Source organism: Nerophis lumbriciformis, linkage group LG28, assembly GCF_033978685.3.
Source record: "Nerophis lumbriciformis linkage group LG28, RoL_Nlum_v2.1, whole genome shotgun sequence".
In the NCBI taxonomy this organism is placed as follows: Eukaryota; Metazoa; Chordata; class Actinopteri; order Syngnathiformes; family Syngnathidae; genus Nerophis; species Nerophis lumbriciformis.
Genome location: NC_084575.2, coordinates 4201198 through 4218829, shown reverse-complemented (window position 1 = coordinate 4218829; position 17632 = coordinate 4201198). Strand labels below are relative to the sequence as shown.

Sequence of the window (17632 nt, the reverse complement as noted above, 5' to 3'; positions counted from 1 at the left end):
AAGCCGCACACCGCTTGGCCTGTCGGTACTTGTCTGCTGCCTCAGGAGTCCTATGAGCCAAAAGAACCCGATAGGACTCCTTCTTCAGCTTGATGGCATCCCTCACCGCCGGTGTCCACCAACGGGTTCTAGGATTACCGCCACGACAAGTACCAACTACCTTGCGGCCACAGCTCCAATCAGCCGCCTCGAAAATAGAGGCGCGGAACATGGTCCATTCGGACTCAATGTCCAGCACCTCCCTTGTGACATGTTCAAAGTTCTTCCGGAGGTGGGAATTGAAACTCTCTCTGACAGGAGACTCTGCCAGACGTTCCCAGCAAACCCTCACAATGCGTTTGGGCCTGCCAGGTCTGTCCGGCATCCTCCCCCACCATCGCAGCCAACTCACCACCAGGTGGTGATCGGTAGAAAGCTCCGCCCCTCTCTTCACCCGAGTGTCCAAAACATGAGGCCGCAAATCCGATGACACAACTACAAAGTCGATCATGGAACTGCGGCCTAGGGTGTCCTGGTGCCAAGTACACATATGGACACCCTTATGTTTGAACATGGTGTTTGTTATGGACAATCTGTGACGGGCACAAAAGTCCAATAACAAAACACCGCTTGGGTTCAGATCCGGGCAGCCATTCTTCCCAATCACGCCTCTCCAGGTTTCACTGTCGCTGCCAACATGAGCATTGAAGTCCCCCAGTAGAACGAGGGAATCACCCGGGGGAGCACTCTCAAGTACTCCCTCGAGTGAATCCAAAAAGGGTGGGTATTCTGAGCTGCGGTTTGGCGCGTAAGCGCAAACCACAGTCAGGACCCGTTCCCCCACCCGAAGGCGGAGGGAAGCTACCCTCTCGTCCACCGGGTTGAACTCCAACGTACAGGCTCTGAGCCGGGGGGCAACAAGAATTGCCACCCCAGCCCGTCGCCTCTCACTGCCGGCAACGCCAGAGTGGAAGAGAGTCCAGCCCCTTCGAGAGAACTGGTTCCAGAGCCCTTCCTGTGCGTCGAAGTGAGTCCGACTATATCTAGCCGGAACTTCTCCACCTCGCGCACTAGCTCAGGCTCCTTCCCCCCCAGCGAGGTGACGTTCCACGTCCCAAGAGGTAGCTTCTGTAGCCGAGGATCGGACCGCCAAGTGCCCTGCCATCAGCTGCCGCCCAGCTCACATCGCACCCGACCTCTATGACCCCTGCTATGGGTGGTGAGCTCATTGGAGGGGGGACCCACGTTGCCTCTTCGGGCTGTGCCCGGCTGGGCCCCATGGGGACAGGCCCGGCCACCAGGCGCTCGCCATCGAGCCCCACCTCCGGGCCTGGCTCCAGAGGGGGGCCCCGGTGACCCACGTCCGGGCAAGGGAAATCTGGGTTCCATGTTTGTTTTCTTCATAGAGGTCTTCGAGCTTCGAGACCAGTTTCACAAATTACAGAAAACAATGGGAGCCGCAAATTTTTTTTGAAATTTTAAATGAAATAACACTGCATACAAAGTTTTTTTTTTGCTTTGTGCTATGTATAAACCAGGGGTCTCAGACACGCTGCCCACACCTTAATATGGAATTTGAAAGCTGGTGCGGCCCGCGGGTTTTAAATGAATGGCGCTTGTCAGCGTCATGCGTGCCGTGATGGTACAGCATATAGCACCCACTACAACCGGCGTGCCTGATCAGCCACACGTTGTATGAGGGGAGGGGGGGGGTTTGATGTGTGAGGGAGCAGGGTTGGGGTCGGGGCGGGGTTTGGTGGTAGCAGGGGTGTATAATGTAGCCCGGAAGAGTCAGGGCTGCATGGGATTCTGGGTGTTTGTTCTGTTGTGTTTATGTTGTGTTAAGGTGCAGATGTTCTCCTGAAATGTGTTTGTCATTCTTGTTTGGTGTGGGTTCAAAGTGTGGCGCATTATTAGTAAGAGTGTTAAAGTTGTTTTATATGGTCACCGTCAGTGTAACCTGTGTGGTTGTTGACCAAGTATGATTGCTGTCACGTACGTGTGCAAGCAGAAGATGTATATTGTATCAATCAATCAATCAATCAATCTTTATTTATATAGCCCTAAATCACAAGTGTCTCAAAGGGCTGCACAAGCCACAACGACATCCTCGGTACAAAGCCCACATACGGGCAAGGAAAAACTCACCCCAGTGGGACGTCGATGTGAATGACTATGAGAAACCTTGGAGAGGACCGCATATGTGGGTAACCCCCCCCCCCCCCTAGGGGAGACCGAAAGCAATGGATGTCGAGTGGGTCTGACATAATATTGTGAGAGTCCAGTCCATAGTGGATCCAACATAATAGTAAGAGTCCAGTATAACAAGTGGTTGGGCTGGCACGCTGTTAATACAGATTGTAGAGGGCGCTAAATGTTGTACCATCATGGCACGCCCTTATTATAGCTGTAAGGGTGAAAGTCGGTGAATCTTAATCCCGGGAGTTTTCTGCGAGAGGCACTGAAATCCGGAAGTCTCACGGGAAAATTGGGGGGTTCAGCAAGTAAGCTGCTGAGCCGCATCAGAGTGATCAAAGAGCCGCATGCGGCTCCGGAGCCGCGGGTTGCCGACCCCTGGTCTAGTGGTATGATTCTTGCTTAGGGTGCGAAAGGTCCCAGGTTCAATTCCTGGACAAGCCCTTAACAGTGATTTAAAACTCTTTGCTTAATTTTTCAAACTGCACACAATGAAGGGATCAATGAAAATGTATAAAATCAAATACAGTGGTAGCTCAATTTTCGAGCTCTAATTGTTTTAGGACAGAGGATGTAACCCTTAGTTCTTTTTTGCAGGAAAATAGCCATACCTTTAACTTAGTGGTAAAAGTGTAATACACTAACCTAGTTTTAGATTGTTCCCAATCAACATGTCACATTTATTGAGATTCTTGCAAAATCACAAGCCAGAACTTGTTGGTCTAGTCGTATGATTCTCGCCTGAGGTCTGGGGTTCAATTACTGAACAAGCTCTTGTTCATTTATGCATGAAAACTGTAGTGAATCAAAATTTGTGTTAATAAAAGTGCAGTTACAGGTTGTCTCCCCAGATAAAATATAAACTTTTTTGAGAATTTGGTAACATTTGCCATGGGGCTTGTTGGTCTAGTGGTATGATTCTCGCTTTGGGTGCGAGAGGTCCCGGGTTCAATTCCTGGACAAGCCCTTAACAGTGATTTTGAAGTCTTAGCTACATTTTCCAAATTGCACACACTAAAGGGATCAATGAAAATGTATAAAATCAAATACAGTGGTAGCTCAATTTACAAGCTCTAATTGTTTTAGGACAGAGCTTGTAACCCTTAGTTCTTTTTTGCAGGAAAATAGCCATACCTTTAAATTAGTGGTAAAAGTGCAATATACTAACCTAGTTTTAGATTGTTCCTGTGAAGATGTCTCTGTCTCGGGTTCTTCTGGGACCCCAGGAAAGGGCACAACACTTTGGGTCGGCGTTTTACAATTATTTTAATTATATTCTCACACAAGTCTCTGTCGGCTTTTCAGCTCTCCTCCTCCTCACAATGTCTCTCTTTTCGGGCTTTTCAGCACTCTTCCGTGGCTTTTCATCTGCTTTCCAGGTCCCTCCGCCTCATGGTCTCCGACGCTGCTTAATAAAGGAACAGGTGATTAGATAACTCGTTCCAGCTGAGTCATCCACTCACCTGTCTGCTGCTTCATGGCCGGCCTCCGCACACACCCCGCCCGCAGGGAACGCACGAACCACGCCCCTCTCCACATGCCTCCACCGCCAGATTTGAGGCCGGGCAGCCGTCCGGCCGCGCTCACTCCCCCCACCCCCTATAGCGGGCCGAGAGAGAAAATCGGCCACGGCCATCTGCGCGCCCGGCCTGTGGACCACCCGGAAGTTATAGGGCTGTAATGCCAGATACCACCGGGTGATCCGTGCGTTGGCGTCCTTCATGCGGTGGAGCCACTGGAGAGGTTTGTGGTCTGAGCAGAGACTGAAGGCACGCCCCAACAGGTCGTAGCGGAGGGCCCCGACCGCCCACCGGATGGCAAGGCATCCCTCTCCACCGTGCTGTACCTTGCCTCCCGGTCCGAGAGTTTCCGGCTGATATACAGCACGGGGCGGTCGACGTCCCCCACCCGCTGAGACAGCACCGCCCCCAGTCCCCGGCCCGACGCGTCCGCCTGCAGACAGAAAGGGATGTCAAAATTAGGCATGTGCAGCACCGGCTCCTCGCAGAGTGCTGTTTTTACCTTCTCAAACCCCCGCTGGCACTGCTCCGTCCACTGGACCAGTTCTGGAGCACCCTTTCGGGTGAGGTCATTCAGTGGGCCGATTAAGTCCGCAAACCGGGGAATGAACCGCCGGTAATAGCCCGCCAGTCCCAAAAACTGCCTCACCTCTTTTTTTGTCTTGGGGGATGGACAGGCCGCGATTGCCGCTGTTTTGTCTACCTGCGGCCGCACCTGTCCCCCTCCCAAGTGGTACCCCAGATACTGTACCTCCCTCAGGCCAACCGCGCACTTCGCCGGGTTGGCGGTGAGTCCCGCCCACCTCAGGGACTCGAGCACCGCCCCCACCCGCCGCACGTGTTGTTCCCAGCTGCTACTCTGGATGATGACATCATCCAGGTAGGCAGCCGCGTAGGCAGCCGCGTATGCAGCGTGGGGGCGCAGCACTCGGTCCATGAGACGCTGGAACGTGGCGGGCGCACCGAACAAGCCAAACGGAAGTGTCACAAATTGGTACAAACCGTACGGAGTGCAAAAGGCCGTTTTTTCTCGGGACTCTGGTGACAAGGGAATCTGCCAGTAGCCCTTGGTCAAATCCAGTGTCGTGAAAAATTGAGCAGTGCCTAGCCGATCCAGGAGCTCGTCGACCCGAGACATTGGGTACGCGTCAAACCGTGATTGTTCATTCACCCTGCGGTAATCCACACAGAACCGCACAGTCCCATCCTTCTTCCCGACCAGAACAATGGGACTGCACCACGCGCTGTGGGATTCTTCTATCACCCCCAACTCAAGCATAGTTTTTAATTTCTCCCGAACTACTTTGCGCTTGTGTTCGGGAAGCCGATATTGCCGAGACCGCACCGTAACCCCCGGGCTGGTCTCAATATGATGTCGGATGAGATCCGTGCGACCGGGCCGCGAGGAGAACACATCAGAGAAGCGCCGCTGTAACTCAGCCACATCTGCCCTCTGCGCTGATGTGAGCTGGTCGTCACAGGACAGCCGGGGGGCCGGGCCAGAGCGCGGGATCTCCGGCCCCAACTCCTCCTCCTCCCCCACTACTGTCACCATGGAAACAGGCTCCGCCTCTTTCCATGCCTTCAGCAGGTTCAAATGGTAGATCTGAGTGTCTCCGCGTCGGTCCGAGCGCCGAACCTCATAATCGACATCACCCACTTGCCGTGCGACCTCAAAGGGTCCCTGCCACTTTGCAAGTAATTTGGAGTTTGAGGTTGGAAGCAATACAAGTACTTTTTCTCCCGGTGTGAATTTGCGTATATGTCGGAAAATAGCCATACCTTTAAATTAGTGGTAAAAGTGTAATATACTAACCTAGTTTTAGATTGTTCCCTATCAACATGTCACATTTATTGAGATTCTTGCAAAATGACAAGTCAGAACTTGTTGGTCTAGTCGTATGATTCTCGCCTGAGGTTTGGGGTTCAATTACTGAAAAAGCTCTTGTTCATTTATGCATGAAAATTGTAGTGAATCAAAATTTGTGTTAATAAAAGTGCAGTTACAGGTTGTTTCCCCAGATAAAATATAAACTTTTTTGAGAATTTGGTAACATTTGCCATAGGTCTAGTGGTATGATTCTCGCTTTGGGTGCGAGAGGTCCCGGGTTCAATTCCTGGACAAGCCCTTAACAGTGATTTTGAAGTCTTAGCTACATTTTCCAAACTGCACACACTAAAGGGATCAATGAAAATGTATAAAATCAAATACAGTGGTAGCTCAATTTACAAGCTCTAATTGTTTTAGGACAGAGCTTGTAACCCTTAGTTCTTTTTTGCAGGAAAATAGCCATACCTTTAAATTAGTGGTAAAAGTGCAATATACTAACCCAGTTTGAGAATGATTTCCCTGTTAAAATCTCACAATTCATAAGACTTTTTGTTGAAACATGTTTTTGCGGTGCATGTTGGTCGAGTTGTATGATTCTTGCTTAGGGTGCAAGAGGTTCAGAGCTTGTAACCTTTAGTTCTTTTTTGCAGGAAAATAGCCATACCTTTAAATTAGTGGTAAAAGTGCAATATACTAACCCAGTTTCAGAATGATTTCCCTGTTAAAATCTCACAAGTCATGAACATTTTTGATGAAACTAGATTTTTCGAGGCTTGTTGGTCTAGTGGTATGATTCTCGCTTTGGGTGCGAGAGGTACCGGGTTCAATTCCTGGACAAGCCTTTAACAGTGATTTTAAACTCTTAGCTTAATTTTCCAAACTGCACACACTCAAGGGATCCATGAAAATTATAAAATGAAATACAGTGGTAGCTCAATTTACAAGCTCTAATTGTTTTAGGACAGAGCTTGTACCCACACAGCAAAAAGACTCCGCGGCGGATCCCCCGCGGAGGTATCGCTCTTTCCGGAACGGACCCGCGAAACGGACCCGTATCGACGTCCACTTGCTCTCAGGAATAGATCCGCAACGGAGGCATGGCGCCGAGCCGCCGTGGCGCCGAGGTGGATCTGCTCCGCATCCATGATCAAAACCTAACCTAGCAACGGACTCATAAAAACCCTGGTCCGTTTTGGACCCGTTTATCTTATTTTCAAAATCCCTTCTGTTCTTGCTGTAGGATAAAATAGGAAACTAAAAAATTCACTAAGCCCTACCACAGCAATATAGGCTTACATATGCATTGCCTTGTATTTTTAAACTAACAACATTGTCAATAGGCAGAAACAGAAAATGGTCAATTCACTCTATAAAGTAAATATATAATATTTAAATATATATAAATAGTAAATATAGTAAATATACATATTTAATCTGTTAGGCTACAACTTCAACGAAATGCTGCTCCATGCACAGCTAACATATCAGAAAATGAATACCGGTAACTGGTGAATGACAAGAAGTTCAATAAAAGATTGTTTAATTGATACATTTCTATTCCTCCTGAGGAGGTGGAGGCGGGACTCGTCTCCTGGTTGCCCGATCCGCCACCAGGTTGAACCACCTGATGGCGTGTTTGGTGACCTCAGCCTCCGTGGCTGACCTTGTCACCACATTTTTTCTCACAGCACCTGTAATCAAACAAGATTACAAGACAGATATGTTTATGTTTATGGTATGTAGCATCCAAAGCCAAGTATGCTTACATAATACAAAATATCCCATCCATCCATCTTCTTCCGCTTATCCGAGGTCGGGTCACAGGGGCAGCAGCCTCAGCAGGGAAGCCCAGACTTCCCTCTCCCCAGCCACTTCGTCCAGCTCCTCCTGGGGGATCCCGAGGCGTTCCCAGGCCAGCCGGGAGAGATAGTCTTCCCAACGTGTCCTGTGTCTTCCCCGTGGCCTCCTACCGGTCGGACGTGCCCGAAACACCTCCCTAGGGAGGCGTTCGGGTGGCATCCTGACCAGATGCCCGAACCACCTCATCTGGCTCTAGGTATTAAGGAGATTACATTTGAAAAAGAAACAATCCAAAATGTTCAAACAATATCATTATTTGGTTCCTTGATCAGAGTACTGTATGTGGATAAATCTGTGTGGTTTTGTCATGTTTGTTTGATTCTGTTGGATGACGGCGGCGGGGGGCATAAATAAATATCCATAACCCAACTTTAGGAAGTTGACATTGTTTTCTTATTATATTTGTACTATCATTCTATGTTTGTATTCGTGTAGGCCAGGGGTGTCCAAAGTACGGCCCGGGGGCCATTTGCGGCCCGCAGGTCATTTTTGAACGGCCCCACGGCACATTTTGAAAATACGATTGAAAAAAATAAATAACATTAAAAGTGGTATTTAAGAGCAAACAGGTGAAATGTAACAAGAAAATGTAGCAATGGTTACTCTAATCACACAAAGCTGCCAGGTAGGCTGTTTCTTTCTTTAAAAAATAATAATGAATGCGAAGAAACGCAATAAAGGAAGTCGACAAACATCAGTTGAAGCGTTACGTTAGTCTGACCAAGAGAATAAGTTTGGGAGCAGCTACAGGTATGATGGTTGCTACGATTTTTAAGGCTGCCCCCACTTTTGACTTTGAACGTATGTAATATTACTTTGAATGATATACTTACTGAAAAGCAAGGTCTTTGTTGCCATTCTGCTAAAGGCCTTTTTGTTGTTGACACCCTTCCAATTGATCTGATCTGAAACGTCATCTGTGAACATCCTGCCCAGGATGTTCCAGGTCACCCGCTTCACATCCTGGCCTCCAATGGTGGCCAAAGAAGAAATCTAAAAGGCAAAGACATCTCTTTAAACAAACAGATAAACATTCTTAAGCTTAAGTTGCATTTAAAATGTTTTTGTTCATGTTGAAAGCGTCCAGAAATGTAAAAAAAACAGAACCTGTTCTCTTGGCTCATGGACCTATGCTACCTTTACACACGATGTCAAACCAGGCAGATTGTGGCTCACTGACATAATCTTGCCACTGGGAAAAGGCGGTTCAGGACAGGCCTGGTTGTCAGGGCTGATTCAATAGAATATTTGCATAATCACGGACAATCAATAAACCTAATGGCACCATTCATATTAAGTAAGAAACTTCACCACTCTTTGTCGAGCTGGGCCATTTGATGGTTCATTCAAAATTGCCTCCACTGCCTCCAACTGTTCCAGTGGAAACTGGATATTGGCCGGCATTTCAACTTCATGGTCAAACTGCTGGTTAAGAAGTTGACCTTCGGTCTTGGGTGTGTTTAATAGTTTCCAGCAGGCTAAGGATCTGGACCTCAGCCACTGTTGACAAACAGCAGTATAAAATGTATCATGTTTCAGTGTTTATCCTCATTACTCATAATCCTGACATTAGCTACTGACCTTAGTTAATGACAAAAGTTATTGACAAAGTTTGAAGAAAATATGTGATTGGTTGTGAATTTGAATTGTTTCCAAAATCTGTGGCACAGAATGACCATCCGGTATTTGTCAGTTATTGCTCACCAGAGCAGGAAATGTTGTGGGCCAATCTTCCCCCTCGCCATGTTGGCCTGTAGGCCAGGCTGGATCCAGGCTCCTTCCTATTACTATAGAAACATGACAAAAACAAGACAGAACACACTTACACTGGCTACCTGTTCCTTTTTTCTGGCAGCTCAACCTCATTCTCTGCCTCAGATTGCAGGTCTGAGGTGTTGCAGCCGTTTCGATATTGTTGCATTATTTTAATGTGTCTTTATAGTTGTATAAAATTGAATATGTTAAAATTAACATGAGTTTCAAATTAGCTGTACAGCTGAACAGAATATTATTATTATTGATGATGATGTATCAGGTCTCTCTCTTACAAGAGACCTGGTCAGAACATAGACAGAATAGGTTATTCCAAGCAGAAAGAGAAGCAACTATGACGTTGTTTTTAAACAAGAAATTTATGAATTTGCATACCACAATGATGAAGCCTTTGTTGAACGTCTACACGTGTCCTTTGTCTTAAGGTTGATAAAGAGACAGGTACAGTCTTTCTATTCATGTTTGCGCTAAAAGACAAGAAAATACAGTAAAGTTTATCATTGATCATTGTTTCTAATGTTCTATTTAAATAAATACATAGTTAAATGGTGGTGTTGTCTGTTTCATTGCTACAAACTAGACAAGATATAGGGCAACGTTAAATTGTGGGTGCACTTCTTGATTCGGCCCCCTGAATAGGCCAAGAGCTGCTAGAAAAATGTGTAAGCAACATTACATTTTAACAAACCAGAAAGTATCTTACTTGATTAAGCGAACGCAGCAGGAGCAGTTGTAGGCAAAAATCCAGGCAGTAGATGATGCTGCAAAACACACAAAATAGAAGATGGGGCCAAGTTCCATACAGTCGCATAAGAAATTGTGAACAGGCGCAAAATACATTAGTTGTCTGAACTGATGTAAACAGTGATTAAAATAATTTGTAATTCATTCATTTTAATTATAAAGATTGCAGACAGACTCTTTACATGATACATTATATATGTAACAGTCACTGTTCTGCGTTGTGTCTTTTATAGTGATGCACACACAGGAGTTGAGTCGTGGAGGATTTATTCACCTTTTCTTTTTTTGAATGGAAACAAAAACAGGGCGTCACACACAGTCCACAGCAGCAGCGGAGTTTTTGGCCCGTGCGCAAACTCACCAGACCAGAAACAGCTACCATTAAGCTAATCCACGTGGTTAGCTTTGTGCTAGCGGCAGCATTTAGCATATAAAAGTCTGTTTTTTACAACAATTTAACACCCTAAGCTCGGAATTTAACCCACATGCTTATCAACAAGTCACAAGACAGTGTGCATTCTTATAGAATACTTTAAGAGCGACAACCAAAAAGTTTATTAAAAAAATAAAAGGAGATGAGACATAAAAAACGTGACTTACCAGTTCCGAGCGTCGCATCAAGAAAAATACACAGCAAAGAAACTTTACTTAACTACCATAACATATTCTGCCGAAATTGCTATTCCATTTGAAATAAAATAGCTTTTTTTTTTTCACAGAATATAAAGTTAGCCACAAACACGTCCGTACTGCAGCAGTCAACAGGCTGGCGTCGTCCTTCTCTGACGTGACGAGACTCCCACGTTGACGACGGTTAGTCATATACTTGAGTAAAAAACTCTTTTCCCTCCCTAACGAGGACGGACGCTGCCATCTTCGCCCATTTCTGTTTTCCCTCTCTCTCCTTGTCCCGCCCCTCCTCTCCTGTCATTCGCCAGTCCACCAGCCTGCAAGTCATTGATTGGCCGAGCCTATGGCCAAGGTCCTGGCTGTGATTGGATGAAAACATTGCTATTCCATTTTAAACAAAATAGCCTTTTTTTACAGAATATAAAGTTTTACTGCTAGTCCTAATATCAAACAACGTCATTACAATCATACATAAATGATGATGGAAACACAAAGGCCGATCTTTACTGTGAATCTAGCAATAAATCAATAAATCTATACTTACGTTCGTGTTCCAGCAAAGAAAGTCCACAAATGATCGATCTTGGCTCATGCGCGTACACACCAGTAGGCGCGTCCACGTCCGCGGGTGCAGACATTGGTCGCTCAGTATCCGTGTAGGCGGAGCCTATACTCTAGGCGGCGCGCGCCGGTTTAGTTTGCGCGTCCGCGTACGCGAATCAGACACGGGTCCGCTCAGGATCCGCTGTCTGACCGTACAATTTTCAGAGGCGGAGCGGATCCTATAGGCGGAGCCAAAACGAATGTGACAGTAACGCGGGTTGGGCGACTTGAAGGCGGATCCGCATAGGAGTCTTCTGCTGTGTGGGTAGTAGTTAAGTTGACTTATGGTAGTAGTACAGGTTGAGTTATGGTAGTAGTTAAGTTGACTTATGGTAGTAGTACAGGTTGAGTTATGGTAGTAGTTCAGTTGACTTATGGTAGTAGTACAGGTTGAGTTATGGTAGTAGTTCAGTTGACTTATGATAGTAGTACAGGACGGTTGAGTTATGGTAGTAGTTAAGTTGACTTATGGTAGTAGTACAGGTTGAGTTATGGTAGTAGTTCAGTTGACTTATGGTAGTAGTGCAGGTTGAGTTATGGTAGTAGTTGACTTATGGTAGTAGTACAGGTTGAGTTATGGTAGTAGTTAAGTTGAGTTATGGTAGTAGTAGAGGTTGAGTTACGGTAGTTGTACAGCCTTTACCTTTAAGCTGATAGTGAGGGCGACTGTGTTGACTAGTTTGAGGCGTGCAAATGATTGAATGTGTTAATATGTTTGGATATGACAATCTCTTTATGTGAAGCTATGAAAAGGAAATGAAATGTAGGCTATAGAACATCATGTATGAATGGAACATTGTCACCACACGCACGGCCAAAAACTGTTTGTGTCCTCCATGCAATCGCCCCGAGTGCTCCCACCTGAACCCAATTAAATGACGTTACCATGGCAACCGCACCATAGCAACGGTCCCATCCCTGTCAACACTTCCTGTTTCTCAAGAGGAAGTGGGCGGAGCAATCTGCCGTAAAGGAATGTCAGCATGAACAGAGGCCAGCAATCAATTAGAGAAAACAAAATAAAAACAATATAAACAAATGAGGAAATTTGTCTCCTACAGTATGCAAAGTAAATGTCTGTGGGATGATGTACAATACTGGCTTGTGCCTGACACTCCAAACTTTGATTGATATTGATATTGTTTTGGGGATGTTTAAAAAGTTTGTAAAATTAAAAAATAAACATCCTTCCACAAACAATTCAGCCTTTTTCTCTCAAATTTATATTGCATAAAGGTCTGGGGACATACATATAAAACAATCATCATATTACAAAAGAGAGTAATAAAGATCATTAATAAAATGGAATATAGAGACCCAACAAATAATTCATAAAGTCACACATTTTAAAATGGTATAAAAGACAAGTGTTCAAATGATGTATAAAGTAAATAATAATATGCTTCCTGAAGTGGTCCAGAAGATGTTTCACATGTGAACCAGTACATATGTACATCATATAAAGGTGATCATCTATGGGATCATTACCAAGTAGAAATACAAATATGGAATACTTCAATATTTCAAACTATCTAATCTATAAATGTAGGAGCATATTAAAAAGATAGTTACACAAACAACAATGATGTCACACATGTTATATGTGCTGATGTTGTTAGAAAGTCAACATTAAAGTCTTGACAGTTTATTTCAAATCCTGCAGTTTCATTTGCTGCTGCTGTTCTCACCAGCACACTTGTGTTTCTTACACTGGTACTTAGAAGACAATCTTTCACCACACACACTGCAACTCAACACTTTCTCTCCTGGGTGTCTTCTCATGTGTCTTTTCAAAGATTGCCTTTTAGTAAAACCTTTACCACAGATTGAACAAGAAAAAGGTTTTTCACCAGTGTGTTTTTTCATGTGCATTTTCACACTCTGACTTTGTCTAAACTCTTTACCACAAGTTGAACAGGAAAAAGGTTTTTCACCAGTGTGTGTTCTCATGTGTATTTTCAAATTTTGACTCTGTGTAAAACCTTTACCACAGGTTGAACAGGAAAATGGTTTTTCACTAGTGTGTGCTCTCATGTGTCCTTTCAAATGTTGACTTTGTGTAAAACTTTTACTACAGATTGAACAGATACAAGGTTTTTCACCAGTGTGTGTTCTCATGTGTCTTTTCACACTGTGACTTTGTGTAAAACCTTTACCACAAGTTGAACAGGAAAAAGGTTTTTCACCAGTGTGTATTCTCGCGTGTACTTTCAAATGTTGACTTTGTGTAAAACCTTTACCACAAGTTGAACAGGAAAAGGGATTTTCACCAGTGTGTGTTCTCATGTGTCCTTTCAAATGTTGACTTTGTGTAAAATCTTTACCACAAGTTGAACAGGAAAAAGGTTTTTCACCAGTGTGTGTTCTCATGTGTATTTTCAAATTTTGACTCTGTGTAAAACCTTTACCACAGGTTGAACAGGAAAATGGTTTTTCACTAGTGTGTGCTCTCATGTGTCCTTTCAAATGTTGACTTTGTGTAAAACTTTTACTACAGATTGAACAGATACAAGGTTTTTCACCAGTGTGTGTTCTCATGTGTCTTTTCACACTGTGACTTTGTGTAAAACCTTTACCACAAGTTGAACAGGAAAAAGGTTTTTCACCAGTGTGTATTCTCGCGTGTACTTTCAAATGTTGACTTTGTGTAAAACCTTTACCACAAGTTGAACAGGAAAAGGGATTTTCACCAGTGTGTGTTCTCATGTGTCCTTTCAAATGTTGACTTTGTGTAAAACCTTTACCACAGGTTGAACAGGAAAAGGGTTTTTCACCAGTGTGTATTCTCATGTGTATTTTCAAAGATCGCTTTTGTGTAAAACCTTTACCACAGAATGAACAAGAAAAAGGTTTTTCACCAGTGTGTGTTTTCATGTGTACTTTCATATTGCAATGGTCATTAAAGGTTTTGTGACAGTGAGAACATGTGAAGTGAGTGTTGTCAGTGTGACATGTTGCATCATCTTTAGAGTCTTCATCATCAGTGTCAGGAGAGTGTGACGTTGTGTCCTCACTATCTGATAGTGGAGCTAAGATCTTGTCTGCTTGTGATCCTCCACAGTGGTCTCCATCAGCTTCTGTTGTCATGTGTTGTGTTGAGCTGCTGCTTGGAGGCTCCGCCTCTCTCTTCTCCTCACTCTCACCTTTGACCTCATCATCTTCACTCTTCACAGGGACACCAGTCACTTCCTGACTAACGCTGTGTTCCTCCTCTTCCTCTTTAATGTGGGGGGTCAGTGAGTCTTCCTCTTCCTTTTTACAGGGAAGGGTCTGTGTCAAAGAGGAAAAGGAGAAGCCAGAGGGTCCGTGGTGCCTGGTCTTCCTCTTTGGTGGATCCTCCTTCAACATCCTGAAGCTACTCTCCTGTTTTTCAGGCAGAAGTTGTTCTTCACAGACGTCTGCAGGACACAAAATGACAAACATGCTTGAGAAATGTCCAGATTTGCTCAGTCACATGAGGCATTCAGTAAGTTTACATGTACTTAAAATAACAAGTTAATGTATGAATTGGCCTGAAAACAAACACACTGCTGTTTACAACATCATTCACAGGAAGAGAAGACCACTTTTTACGAGGGGTGGGCAATATGGCCTAAAATCTGTATTGCCATAAATTCCCTTCTGCCTGAGGTATGATGTATAAAGTTGGAGAAAAGATTAGGTCGTTTACATTGTAAATCTGTATTCCGTATTGTTAGCTCTGCTATGGCGCTACCTTGTGGTCGAGTTCGCTCACTGCGAGTGCAGTGGGTTGAAAGTGCATTTCCTTTTGCTACGTGCCATAAACCCCAAGTATGGTTTCTTCATTTATCTCGCCAAGCAACGTTTGTAAGTGTAACCGAGGATTTCCACTGGATAAGAGACTTAACCACAATTTGTGGTTTAGAATGACGTCTGGAACTCAAGATAGTTCCACATGTCTGGGAACGCCACCGACGGATAATCCTTGATATTACTCAACAAATTTTTAGGGATCTATTCCGTTTCATAATTAGATTTTTTTCTCGTATCTGCTTTTCGCAGGAAGATCTCGGCCAGGGGTGTTTAAACTAATTTTAGATGGGGGGCCACATGGAGGAAGATCTACTCCAAGTTGGCCGGACTGGTAAAATTACAGCAAGATAACGTAAAAATAAAGACAACTGCAGATTGTTTTCTTTGTTTAAAAATAGAACAAACACATTCTGAAAATGTACAAATCATGTTTTGTTTTTTTACATCCAATAGTATTCTATATTTAGTTGTCCTTTTTTACACTTTCAGAATCAATTATGTGATAATGTTCATCAGTCAACTCATTGGTGTTCATTTTCAATCTATCAAGATAAATAAATAATATCAAAATCAAATTACAGGATGTTATTGATGTAGTTTGCTCATTTTCCCCGACTGGTGCGCTAACATCGTGTGTTTTAGTTGTGTTTTACATATGTAGCATCATCTACAAAGATACAAAGAATTGCTATTGCGACATCTAGAGGACACATTTAGAACAGCAGTTTCTTTCATTCAAAAATTGCGACTCATTTTTGTACTTAGCAAACTCATCCCGTCTCATTCACTCATTCACACACTAATGGCGGGATCTGCCATGCAAGGCGCTTACAACGACCCATCAGGAGCAAGGGTGAAGTGTCCTGCTCAAGGACACAACAGACGTGACTAGGTTGGTAGAAGGTGGGGATTGAACCAGGAACCCTCAAGCACGGCCACTCTACCAACCGCGCCACTAGCCTTACACCATAGACCTGCCTACTAGCCTTCCACCATCAACCTGCCTACCAGCCTTCCACCATCGGCCTGCCTGCTAGCCTTCCACCATCGGCCTGACTGCTAGCCTTCCACCATCAACCTGTCTACCAGCCTTCCACCATCGACCTGCCTGCTTGCCTTCCACCAACGGCCTGTCTACCAGCCTTCCACCATCGGCCTGTCTACCAGCCTTCCACCATCGACCTGCCTATTAGCCTTCCACCATCGGCCTGCCTGCTAGCCTTCCACCATCGACCTGCCTGCTTGCCTTCCACCATCGGCCTGTCTACCAGCCTTCCACCATCGGCCTGTCTACCAGCCTTCCACCATCGACCTGCCTATTAGCCTTCCACCATCGGCCTGCCTGCTAGCCTTCCACCATCGACTTGCCTGCTAGCCTTCCACCATCGACTTGCCTGCTAGCCTTCCACCATCGACCTGCCTGCTAACCGTCAACCATCGACCTGCCTACTAGCCTTCCATCGGCCTGCTGTTTGCCTCCAGCCATTGGCTTCGTCTACGGGCTTCCACCCATCGGCCTTGGTTGCTAGTCTTTAGCCCTGTCTGCTAACATCTTCAAAAGTGGTAAAACAAGTGGAACTTCTCCTCTCACTATGTCACAAATTATTATATTGTGTTTTATACTTTTGTGTGGTTTTACTGGTGTCCCAAATGGGTCTGGTCACCCCCACTCACGAACTATGCTACTTCAAGATGCACAGTTTGACATATTTGATAATTTGACATTTCATCATAGTGGCAGCTACAAAATAACCTCGGCCTTATCTCAGTTGAAGATTTCTGTGACTTTGGACAAAACAAAATGGCTGCATACTATGGTAGAGTCCATTCATTCTTATTGTTTCCTTGTTTTGAGAGATCACGTCAACATTACTGCATCCTCCCCTATTGTGAGCACTTACTTTCACAGATTAAAGACCGACTCAAAAGATGGTAACTTTAAGTGCAAATGTTTAAATATATTATTGTTATTGCTCTCAGGAAATGTTGAGACTAATCCAGGCCCTGATACACCTACACAATGTTTTACACCTGCAGATTTTAAAACTAGATCTGGTTTTGGGATTATTCATATCAATGTTTGGAGTTTACTCCCTAAACTGGATATGATAAAGATCTGGATAAACTCAACAAATGTTGATATTGTAGTCTTATCTGAAACTTGGCTTAAACAATGTGTGCTTGATGAAGATATTTACATTCATGGCTATAATGTCTATCGTACTGACCGACAAAGAAAAGGTGGTGGAGTGGCCATATATATTAAGCAGAGGTTTGATGTTAAATTAGTGCTCTTTGAATCAGTAAGTAAAGAACTTGAACTTTTATCACTTGAAATTGAATTAGCTAGAAATCACCACATTATGGTAGTGGGGTGTTTTAGGCCTCCATCGGACCCTAGTAATTCCCTATCTACTCTTGTGAAGCTTCTGTCTCAACTGAAATACAAGGAAATAGTGATTTGAACTGGGACTGGCTCACATCTGTGTCTGACTCTTTGAAAGCACAGTTTGAATCTCTAAATTTAACACAATTAATTAACTCAGCTACAAGACCTAATCCTAAATGCCCTCAAAAAGCTAGACTCATTGACTTAATTCTAACAAATATGCCCTTTAAATGTGTTGCATCTGGTGTTTTCCCTAATGATGTGAGTGATCATTGTGTGATTGCAGTAGTGCGAGACACAAGGATTCCTAAAAGCAAGCCTCGTCTTCTTGAA

The 17632-nt window shown here is 44.5% G+C and overlaps 2 protein-coding genes and 2 non-coding genes across 4 annotated transcripts in view; 3 read left to right on the top strand and 1 right to left on the bottom strand.

The window, feature by feature from the left end:
- LOC140680121 (uncharacterized) overlaps positions 1-17632 on the top strand; it is a 1112395-nt gene that overhangs the window by 232124 nt on the left and 862639 nt on the right. The window lies entirely within an intron of this gene.
- Positions 3071-3142, top strand: trnap-ugg (transfer RNA proline (anticodon UGG)). The gene has a single exon. It is a non-coding gene; the product is annotated as a tRNA-Pro (tRNA).
- On the top strand, positions 6297-6368 carry trnap-ugg (transfer RNA proline (anticodon UGG)). The gene has a single exon. It is a non-coding gene; the product is annotated as a tRNA-Pro (tRNA).
- Positions 12357-17632, bottom strand: part of LOC133570506 (uncharacterized) — a 335786-nt gene continuing 330510 nt past the window's right edge. Inside the window, exon 3 of the mRNA XM_061923184.2 lies at positions 12357-14534. Coding sequence (XP_061779168.2) covers positions 12802-14534 — 1733 coding nt within the window. The 3' untranslated portion in view covers positions 12357-12801. The remainder of the gene's footprint in view (positions 14535-17632) is intronic.